We start from the raw sequence: 12,413 nt of genomic DNA, 5'->3' as shown, positions 1-12,413 counted from the left end.
CAATTGGTTTACACAATGAGTCACAAGGACTAATTAACAAGGATAAATGGTTCGCACAACGAGTCACAAGGGCTAATGAACAAGGACAAATGATTCACACAACGAGTCACATGGACAAATGAACTAGTACAATTGTTTTAACACAATGAGTCACAAGGACTAATAAGCAAGGACAAATGGTTCACACAACGAGTCACAAGGACTAATGAACATGGACAAATGGTTCACAAAATGAGTCACATTCACTAATGAACAGGGACAAATGGTTCACATAACGATTCACAAGGGCTATTGAACAAGGACAAATGGTTAACACAACGAGTCACATGGACTAATGAACAATTACAATTGTTTAACACAACAAGTCACAAAGACTAATGAACAAGGACAAAATGGTTCACACAACGAGGCACATTCACTAATGAAGAAGGATAAATGGTTCACACAACGAGTCACATGGACTAATGAACAATTACAATTGTTTAACACAACGAGTCACAAAGACTAATGAACAAGGACAAATGGTTCCCACAACAAGGTACATTCACTAATAAACAAGGACAAATGGTTCACACAATGAGTCACAAGGGCTAATGAACATGGACAAATGGTTCACACAACGAGTCACATGGACTAATGAAAAACTACAATTGTTTAACACAATGACTCACAAGGACTAATAAACAAGGATAAATGGTTTACACAACGAGTCACAAGGACTAATGAACCAGTACAAATGGTTCACACAACGAGTCACATGGACTAATGAACAATTACAATTGTTTTAACACAACGAGTCACAAGGACTAATGAACAAGGACAAATGGTTCACAGAACGAGTCATAAGGGCTAATGAACAAGGACAAATGGTTCACACAACGAGTCACATTCACTAATGAACAAGGACAAATGGTTTAAAAAACGAGTCGCAAGGACTAATTAACAAGGACAAATTGTCCACACAACGAGTCACATGGACTAACGAACAATTACTATTATTTAACGCAACAAGTTACAAAGACTATTTAACAAGGACAAATGGTTCACACAACGAGTCACATTTACTAATAAACAAGGACAAATGGTTTACACAATGAGTCACAAGGACTAATGAACAAGGACAAATTGTCCACACAACAAGTCACATGGACTAATAAACAAGTAGAATTGTTTAACACAACGAGTCACAAAGACTAATGAACAAGGACAAATGGTTCACACAACGAGTCACATTCAATAACGAACAAGGACAAATGGTTCACACAACGAGTCACAAGGGCTAATGAACAAGGTTAAATGGTTCACACAACGAGTCACATGGACTAATGAACAATTACAATTGTTTAACACAACGAGTCACAAAGACTAATGAACAAAAACAAATGGTTCACACAACGAGTTACATTCAATAATAAACAAGGACAAATGGTTCACACAACGAGTCACAAGAGCTAATGAACATGGACAAATGAGTCACATTCACTAATGAACAAGGACAAATGGTTCACATAACGAGTCACAAGGGCTAATGAAAAAGGACAAATGGTTCTTACAACGAGTCACAAGGGCTAATGAACAAGGACAAATGGTTCACACAACGAGTCACATGGACTAATGAACAATTACAATTGTTTAACACAACAAGTCACAAAGACTAATGAACAAGGACAAATGGTTCACACAACGAGTCACATTCACTAATAAACAAGGACAAATGGTTCACACAACGAGTCACAAGGGCTAATGAAAATGGACAAATGGTTCACAAAACGAGTCACAAGGGCTAATGAACAAGGATAAATGGTTCACACGAGTCACATGGACTTATGAACAATTACAATTGTTTAACACAACGAGTCACAAAGACTAATGAACAAAGACAAATGGTTCCCACAATGAGGCACATTCACTAATAAACAAGGATAAATGGTTCACACAACGAGTCACAAGGGCTAATGAACATGGACAAGGATAAATGGTTCACACAACGAGTCACATGGACTAATGAACAATTACAATTGTTTAACACAACGAGTCACAAAGACTAACAAAAAAAAATGGTTCACACAACGAGGCACATTCACTAATAAACTGATGCAGGAGCATGTTCGGAACAAGCAAATGAGATCCTTATTAGTCGAAATGTAACTCAACTAGTAAAAGGATTTGAGCTTGGATCGAGTAATGTGTTGATGCTAAAATGGGAAGACATGGGAGCTGCATAACACGGCTCTGGGGCTGCATATCACGGCTGCTAGGATGGTTAGGATACACGGTTTCCTAAATCGTGTAGAAATAATAAGTTAGTTAAATACTATTTCTAATAAAGTTAGGAAAGCTAGATTTTCCTAATCCTAGTCAAATTAGAATACCCTAAATCTGATTGTATTCTAGTTTTTAGTATTTTAATTACTTTCCTAGTTAGTTTAGGAAAGGGGAATAATTTTCCTAGTTGGTTTAGGAAAAGGAAAGATAGCTTAATTTCCAAGCTAGGGTTTGGGTCGAATTGTGACCTCGTTTAGGAGTATATTAGGCCGTGTATGATCAGAGAAACATCATCGAATTTCCAGCAATAAAATTGTTTACATTTGTGAGCATTATTCTGATTAGGTTTGCGAGCTTAATCTTTAGATCTTCCTTGCGAGGTTGATTGCGTGAATCTGCGTTTGACACCTTGCGAGGTTAGGACTAGGAATTCACCATACTATCCGGTTACATCCTTAATCACGAAATATTCAGTCCAAACGAATCAATTTCCGCTGCAAATTTACTAATTATCACGACATACACAATCACAGAATTAACAAACTCAAACGAACAGTTCAACGATCTGTTCATCCTCGTTTTTCCATCCTGTTTTACATCAAATTGGTTACCAGAGCTAAGTTCAGATTTATTCCTTAATAGATCTGTCTTGGGACGTTGCTAATCATGGTTAAAGACGGTGAAGAAGGTCCGAAAACATGGGAAGATGGTCATAACGAGCTGAAGTTGGAGATGGCTCAGATGGCTTATGTGTTAAAAAATATAGCAAGCATGTTGAAGGCTAAAGAGAAGAAAAAAGAATCGGACACCCCATCCGAATCTGAAGAAGAGGACGAGCAGCCAAAGATGAAGTCAAAAAATAAGAACAATGATGATCGGGGTTTAAAACTCGATATTCCTGACTTTGATGGCGAGATGGATCCTAAAAAATTTGGATTGGATAAGACAAGCTGAAAGGGTTTTCGAGTATAAAGAATACGATGACAAGAAGCAATTTAAAGTTGCAATCTTGAAACTTACAAAGTATGCATCTTTATGGTACGAAAATCTGAAAAAACAAAGAAGAAAGGAAGGCAAAGACAAGATCGAATCTTGGATCAAATTAAAGAAGCACTTGATGAGGCGATTCCTGCCAAGGGATTATGAGCAAGATAACTACTTAAAGCTCCAATCTTTAGAGCAAGGAAGCATGTCGGTGACTGAATATATCAAAGAATTCGAGAAGATGTCAATTGTGTGCGATCTTGAGGAGAAAGAAGAGCTAAGGGTGGCGAGATTCATCAAGGGCCTAACACCCGCTATTTCAACGAAGGTAGAAATCCAGAATTACGATGGATTTAGCGATGTTTGCAGATTGGCGTTGAAATTTGAGAAGCATGATAAGGCACGAAAACCTTATACTTATTCCAAGGGACAAAATTCGGGAACCAACTCATATTCCGGCCGGCTCTAGCAAGGCTAAAGAAACCCAAAAGAAGAACCCAAGGACAAAGGAAAGGGTGTTGCTTAGAGCCAAAAGGGGAGTTCTTTGAGGCGTTGTTTCAAGTGTCAAGGCTATGGTCATATAGCAAACGAGTGTCCTCAGAAACGAGCCCTAACAGCTCAAGAATTATGTGATATAATTCCAGTATTTGTCACGCCAGAAGATGAAACAGTTCAAGAGAATGTTGAAACTGATGGTGAAGGGATAGTCTACGATTTGGATCCGTTGAGTAAAGAGGAGTGTTTAGTGCTGCGTAATTTACATATGGAAATGGGTTCAGCTGAGAATGAACAACGGGAGCAAATCTTCCATACTCGGTGCAAGGTAAACCGTAAAATTTGCAATCTTATTATTGATAGTGGATCGTGTGCTAATGTAGTAGCAAGGGACCTTGTTGATGAACTGAAATTGCAAACTAAAGACCGAGTTAAACCATATAAATTACATTAGCTGAATGGGGAGAATGGGATCCAAGTTAAGAAACAGGCCTTAGTTTCATTAAGTCTAGGACCCTATACTGATGAGGTGTGGTGCGATATAATTCCTATGAATGCATGCCACATTCTGTTGGGTAGGCCTTGGCAATTCGATAGAAAGGTTGAACATGACGGGAGAGCCAATGTGTATAGCGTAATGAAGGGTAATGTGAGATATAATCTGAAACCTATGTCACCTAATAAGATTAGAGAGTCTAAAACAAAGAAGGGGAGTATGTTTATGGAGGCTCGGGAGGTTGAAGAGGCTTTAGCTCGTGGGGAACGAACTTATGTGCTGCTGGTTCGTGAATTGGGGTCCGTTGGTGTGTGTGATGACCGTGGGGTACAGGAGTTGTTAGAAGAGTTCCGGGATGTGTTTCCGGATGAATTACCGGATGGGTTACCTCCTTTACGTGGTATTGAACACCAAATAGATCTGATTCCAGGGGCGGCATTGCCTAATAAACCGGCTTATCGCTGTAATCCAGAGGAAGCAAAGGAGTTACAGAGACAAGTCCAAGAATTGATAGATAGGGGATATGTTCAAGAGAGCTTAAGTCCATGTGCGGTGCCTGCGTTATTAGTGCCAAAGAAGGAAGGGACTTGGAGAATGTGCATTGATAGTAGAGCGGTAAATAACATTACAATCAAATATCGCTTTCCTATGCCAAGACTTGATGATATGCTTGACGAACTTTCTGGTTCGAGTGTCTTTTCTAAACTGGATTTGAGGAGTGGCTACCATCAAATGAGGATTCGAGAAGGGGATGAGTGGAAGACCGCGTTTAAAACGAAGCAAGGGTTATATGAATGGCTTGTGATGCCGTTTGGATTGTGCAATGCTCCTAGTTCGTTTATGAGGTTGATGAATGAAGTGTTAAGGCCGTTCCTTAACAAATTTGTGGTGGTCTATCTTGACGACATCCTGATTTATAGCAAAGATGAAGAGTCGCACAAACGACATTTGCGAGCTGTGTTCGAAGTTTTGCGAGATCAGAAGCTTTATGGTAAGTTGGAAAAATGTACTTTTATGGTCTCAAGTGTTGTCTTTCTTGGTTATATTGTGGGAAAAGACGGAGTAAGTATGGACCCATCCAAGGTCGACGCTATTCAAGCCTGGCCAATTCCGAAATCAACTACAGAGGTGCGAAGCTTTCATGGTTTAGCATCATTTTATAGACGGTTCATCCAGGGTTTTAGCTCGATTGTGGCTCCAATTACAGAGCTAACCAAGAAGGGAGAGTTCGTGTGGACTAACAGCGCCCAAAAGGTGTTTGAAGAAGTGAAACGCAAGCTATGCTCCGGACCTGTTTTAGCACTAACCGATTTTAATAAATTGTTTGAAGTCGAGTGTGATGCAAGTGGTGTTGGGATTGGTGCCGTGTTAATACAAGAAAAGAGGCCTATTGCATATTTCAAATGAGAAATTAAACGGTGCAAGGTTGAACTATTCAACCTATGACAAGGAGTTTTATGCAATCGTGAGAGCATTGGATCATTGGAGTCATTATCTGCGTCCGAAGCCGTTTATTTTACATTCTGATCACGAGGCTCTTAAACACATCCATGGACAGCAAAAGTTAAATCAAAGACATGCCAAATGGGTAGAATTCTTGCAATCATTCACGTTTTCTTCAAAATATAAGACGGGAAGTTCTAATATCGTGGCTGATGCATTATCACGAAGGCATTCATTGTTGATTGAGTTGGATGCACGGATTCTTGGTTTCGAACATATCAAGGAACTGTACAAGTCTGATCCAGAATTTTCAAAGGAAATCATTGATCCGACAGGTTTGTATACTTGCTTCGGATGGCTATCTCTTCAAGGGTAATCGGCTATGCATTCCGAATGGGTCGATTAGGGAGTTGTTGGTACGAGAAGCTCATGGCGGGGCTATTGCTTTGACACTTTGGAGTTAATAAGACGAGTGACATCCTAAGTGAACACTTCTACTGGCCGAGAATGAACAAGGACGTGCAAGAGATTGTGGCGAAATGCGTGGTATGTCAAAAGGCTAAAAGCACGTTCACCAAGGGCTTGTATACACCTCTACCCGCACTGCATACAGCCATGGAATGAGGTAAGCATGGATTTTATCCTTGGTTTGCCGAGAACTCAGAGGGGTAAGGACTCAATTATGGTGGTAGTTGATCGATTCTCGAAGATGGCGCATTTTATTCCGTGTCACAAGACTGATGATGCAACTAAAGTGGCTGATTTGTACTATAGAGAGATCGTTCGATTACATGGAATACCTCTTACTATTGTTTCAGATCGAGATGTGAAGTTTCTTAGTTACTTCTGGAAAACGTTATGGCGTTTGATGGGGACTAAGCTTCTTTTCAGTACATCACACCATCCACAAACAGATGGTCAGACTGAGGTAACCAACCGTACTCTAGGGAGTCTATTGCGAGGATTGGTTAGTAAAAGCACAAAGGATTGGGATATCAAATTGGCGCATGCTGAATTCGCTAATAATCGTACACCATCAATGACGACAGAACGAGCTCCATTCGAGATTGTCTATGGCGTGAATCCATACCTGCCAATCGATTTAGTACCCATTCCAAAGAAAGATGTGTTTAGTTTTGAAGCCAAAGAAAGACAAGCTGCATTTCTCCGAGTATGTGAACAAGTTCGAGCTCAAATTGAGAAGGCAAATGCTAAATACAAAGAGAAGGCTAATAAACATCGAAAGCAGCCTGTTTTCAAGGAAGGTGATCTTGTGTGGTTACATTTGAGAAAGGAACGATTTCCGTCCAAAAGGAAGAATAAGTTGATGCCGCGAGCAGATGGTCCATTCAAGATCCTCGAATGTTATGGTTCTAACGCATACAAGCTGGAGTTGCCGAGTGAATATGGTGGGGTGAGTGCGACATTCAATGTAGGCGACCTATCACCGTATCTAGAAGACGAGGATTTGAGGGCAAATTCTCAAAAAGAAGGAGAGAATGATGCAGGAGCATGTTCGGAACAAGCAAATGAGATCCTTATTAGTCGAAATGTAACTCAACTAGTAAAAGGATTTGAGCTTGGATCGAGTAATGTGTTGATGCTAAAATGGGAAGGCATGGGAGCTGCATAACACGGCTCTGGGGCTGCATATCACGGCTCCTAGGATGGTTAGGATACACGGTTTCCTAAATCGTGTAGAAATAATAAGTTAGTTAAATACTATTTCTAATAAAGTTAGGAAAGCTAGATTTTCCTAATCCTAGTCAAATTAGAATACCCTAAATCTGATTGTATTCTAGTTTTTAGTATTTTAATTACTTTCCTAGTTAGTTTAGGAAAGGGGAATAATTTTCCTAGTTGGTTTAGGAAAAGGAAAGATAGCTTAATTTCCAAGCTAGGGTTTGGGTCGAATTGTGACCTCGTTTAGGAGTATATTAGGCCGTGTATGATCAGAGAAACATCATCGAATTTCCAGCAATAAAATTGTTTACATTTGTGAGCATTATTCTGATTAGGTTTGCGAGCTTAATCTTTAGATCTTCCTTGCGAGGTTGATTGCGTGAATCTGCGTTTGACACCTTGCGAGGTTAGGACTAGGAATTCACCATACTATCCAGTTACATCCTTAATCACGAAATATTCAGTCCAAACGAATCAATTTCCGCTGCAAATTTACTAATTATCACGACATACACAATCACAGAATTAACAAACTCAAACGAACAGTTCAACGATCTGTTCATCCTCGTTTTTCCATCCTGTTTTACATCATAAACAAGGATAAATGGTTCACATAACTGTTGGGAAATGTGTCCTCAACAATAGTGCGATCATATGATTTAAATATCATTATTAAATCTCATTTCAAGAATACGGAAGGGATGATACTTTACATATATATATAGTCAACTGGTCCACACATATCGGTAATGATTGGCTGGCTAGAGTTTGACATTACTGTCGTGCGACGGTGGTGATCAGTTGATCCCTTAAGGTCACACCTAAAGGACGATTCCCTTAATTGAAAAAGATTAATTAATTGTATGACGATACGAGTTAATTAATTCCTTAAAATTGACTAAAGTTAGTCGAACAAATTACTTGGAGAGATTTCGAGTTTTGAACTCGAGGCACGGAAATTATTATTTAATTATGTGATAATTAATTATTTGAGACGGGAATTAATAATTAACGGTTAATTATTAAAATTTGTACTAATTAACTAATGTGATTAGTATTGGCACGTAAAATATATGTCCAATTGTATACGTATATTTACGGAGTGTTGTTGATCAAATTAATCGGAAATTATTTGAACATAAGACGATGTTTAAAATAAAATTACACGTGTTTGTGCGACAAATATAAGAACCAAAATGGACCCGTAAATGGGTCATTTGTACCGTGTAAAACATGCCTTGTTTTGTGTGCACTGGACACAAAAGAGACAAGTTTAAAGCATGCCTTGATTTCTATTGGTTACTCTAACCAAGGCATTTTTGTCTAACCCATGCACAAAAGCTATTGGGCATAAAAAAGACAAAAACAACACTCCCTATACCCACTCATAATTTCGGCCACTTCCCCATACAATGAATAATTATTGTTGTTGTTCATCTTATGAGATGACAAGAAAAAGGGTGAGAAAAATCAAGATTCTCTCTAAAATTACACATGAAGTTTTGTGTTCTTTTGTTCATAAAAATTCTAATAAACTCCATATTATACTAGTGTAGTATTTATACACTTATTAGATTTATTTTAAGGTTACTTACATCAAGATCTAGTTAATCTTTATGTGGGTATTTTGGGTTAGTCTTGGGTGCAATCAAGAGGAGGTTTTCTACTTTGAAAACTTGGGTTATGGAGGATCATCCCAAAGTATTTGAGCTCAAGAACTAACAAGAAGGAGATCTTGTTGGTGCCCAATATGACCGAATTTTATATGGTAAGAATATGATTTCTTCTCTTATCTTTTTGTTTGCATGCATAAGATCAATCTTTAATTTTATGACAAATTAAATCACCACATATATGAATATGTAAGTATATATAGATCTACATTTCCTTCAATCAAGATCAATCTTTAATTTTATGACAAATTAAATCACCACATATATGAATATGTAAGTATATATAGATCTATATTTCCTTCAATCGGTATCATGAGCCACGGTTGTTTGCATGCAAATTGGTTAAAAGTTTTTCCGAGTTATAAGAATAACAAATAAAACTTGTAAAATTTGTGTTATTATGATATATCACGAAATTATTACATGCATGTTGATATTTCTGGTCCTAAAGTGTTTTAGGAAATTTTGGTTATTTTTTCGGATTTTTATTGTTCATAATTTACAATAATGGCATTTAAATATGATTTTATGAGTAAAAATGTCATTTTTGGTCTAAAATTAGCTATACTTCGAATTTTCCATTGATTTTTGGATATGTTGTCACATATATTATTTTGAGATAACCTGTAAATTTTCATAATTTTTGGACTTGTTATGCTCGAAAAATGGATTTTTCATTATTAAATTCGGATTTAGGTGAAAAATAGGTTAATATGAGTTAAATTTCGAATCTGGTCATAGTTTTTTAATATGTTGTCACATGCAATTTTACAAGATGTGTGTAAAATAATTGGCTATAAAGAAGTCTTTTTGCATGATTTATGATTTTTTGAAGAAAAATAGCATAAATAGTGACATTATTAGTGAAAAATTAATAAAACATAATCTATGACTTAGGAAAAACGTCTAATGTTGCATTTTATTATTTTTTCAGATCTAAAATTGAAAAGTTAATAAAAATAATTTTTCCGTGTTTTTTATGATTATTTTATTAAAAATCGATAAACCGCAACATTGTTTTTCCGGGAAAAATTTCGAAATTTTTAACCTAAGATTTTGAACATTATGAGTGTCATGGTAATTTTCCAGAATGTTCATGAGTTTAAATTTCAAATTTTGAATTTATTTGAAATTTTGTGATTTATTTGAAGTTTAATAGCTTATTTTGTAATTTTTGGTCTATTTATGAACAATTTTATAAAATATGGGTTAATTATGGTCAAATTATTAGTGAAGACTAAATTTTGAGTCCTAAGAGGGTTAGGGTAATTAACTTATGCATAAATATGAGTTTATGTATTCTTGTGATTGTAAAATGTTGAAATCACGCAAATCCGTAAAAACCGAGTAATATACGATATTGGCAATTTAAAGGCGATTTAGCATAAAATTGAGCATGTTCATACATATTATAATGCTGCATTTTCTTTATGATTGTCATAATTTTAATTTATGTAATTTTGAATTATGTAATTTTACTTAGTATGGCCTTAGATTTTAATTGGTATTTCCCGAAATGTATGGGAATATCGATTCGGTTGTAATTTTTATTGTGATCTCGTATCACCGTTTTGTAATTTAATAGATTTATTTTATTTTAGTTACAAATGTATAATAGGAAATTATGTAATTTATTATGTAATTTTATTCATTCCGGAGTTCCCAAAGACGGATTTCTTCAAGAATGGCGATAAATAAAGACGGTGTTACCTCGAGATGCGTGCCACAACCGAAGTTCAAGGGACCAATGGAGTTGGTTTCCGAATATGTAATAGTTAAATAGTTTTTCTATTTTAGGAAAGGCCATACTAGGATTTATTTATTTTTATGCTTGCATTTTATTTATATGTCACATGCATCGCTAAATCGCCATAACTAAAACATGCATTGTCTTTTAATCGAGTATATCGACCGTGTCAATTAAAATTATCGTAGTTCACCGCTTTAGTTCACTTAAAACGTGATAGATAATAAATTGACATGACCTCTCGCTAAAATAAACAATTGAGACTTAGCCTTACCAAATAGTAGAAACCATGAAAACCTATTTCGTGAGGGAGTGCACTCGGCCACACCGGGGTACAAACCTTGTTACGTAGGGGAAGTGGGTGATAAATGTCTATCCACCGAATTCATGTTGATGAGGGTTTCATCGGCCACACCGTGCCCAAGTTAATGTGGGTTTGGATCATGGACACATTTATTCGAAATTTGGATTGAACTCAACAAAAGTTTTTCGATAAGGGTTTTATCGGCCACACCGTCCCCTTGTTGAATGTGTTTTGGGCTAAAGATAAATGTTAATGTAATTTTATCGACCAAGAGTTCTAAAAGTAGAATCGATTAAAGAGTTAATCCACCGAGTTATATTGATAAGGGTTTCATCGGCCACACCGTGCCCAAGTCAATATGAATTTGGGTCTTGGAATCATTTATCATAGTTGGGTAGAGGTCACTATGTAAATGCTTTACTTGTTATTTACAAGTATTATTATAACGATAAATGTTAAGTTTTCCACTATTCCGTTATCATTTTGTTCTATTTCTTTACCACAATTCATATACGATATCATTTCGTTTTTGATTCAAATCTCCTTAAAACATCGTAACTAAAGACAAATATGAATTTGCTTCTAAAACCTCAAATGAACCATTGGTAAGGATCTCTTGTAAAGAGTATAGATTAAAGTTATTCATTATCAAACAGGTTTTTGATTCATGACTAACACTTCTACTTACAATGGATTACGTTTCATATACTTAATTGAATTAAGTACCTTGAAGCGCTAAATTGTTTTGGTAATTAGTTTTGTCAGAATTCGTAATTGACCAAAATAGCGCAACCACTTCAATGAAAGTTTTAAGACTAAAACGAACAAATGAAGAGAAATCTTCATGAATTCAATTTTGCTTCTCAAAGCAAAGACTCATTGAAATGAGTGGGAGCATTCTCTTAAACCGTTAAGATGAGGACAAGGTTCAAGAAGTAAAGATAATAATGGAATTGATACATGGTAATGTTAAAGGTAAAGTTGTTGAGAATGACGATACTAAACCTATCAATCCCGACCGATAAAGTTTCCATTGTCTTAAATGTTGGACACGAGAAAGGAAACTACCCCAAATTATTGAAGAATCAACGAGTTAGTTGTGGGACATCTAATGGGACCTCCTTCTTTAAATGTTTATTTGATTAAACATAAATTTTGCTAGTACTACTTCGTCAATATTAGAAACCGGTGGTGGTTTACATCGTTGTACTTGATACATAGAATGATTAGAATATGACGACTAGCATCAATAATGACGAGAGATAGAGTAATTGTGTACTCAAATCTAGTTTTTGGATTTGGAGTTGTACTTAATTGTGACTA

General features: G+C 36.3%; 1 protein-coding gene across 1 annotated transcript; it reads left to right on the top strand.

The window, feature by feature from the left end:
- The first annotated feature begins 3,382 nt into the window (after positions 1–3,382).
- LOC141649343 (uncharacterized) lies at positions 3,383–5,647 on the top strand. The gene is made up of 4 exons (XM_074458036.1): positions 3,383–3,649; positions 3,851–4,072; positions 4,199–4,836; positions 5,161–5,647. The coding sequence occupies exons 1-4, from the start codon at positions 3,383–3,385 to the stop codon at positions 5,645–5,647; spliced, it is 1,614 nt and encodes a 537-aa protein (XP_074314137.1).
- The last annotated feature ends 6,766 nt before the right edge of the window (positions 5,648–12,413 follow it).

The sequence above is a fragment of the Silene latifolia genome, chromosome 3 (genome assembly GCF_048544455.1).
Source record: "Silene latifolia isolate original U9 population chromosome 3, ASM4854445v1, whole genome shotgun sequence".
In the NCBI taxonomy this organism is placed as follows: domain Eukaryota; kingdom Viridiplantae; phylum Streptophyta; class Magnoliopsida; order Caryophyllales; family Caryophyllaceae; genus Silene; species Silene latifolia.
Note: the sequence above shows the minus strand (reverse complement) of the source record. Positions and strands in the feature narration are given on the sequence as shown.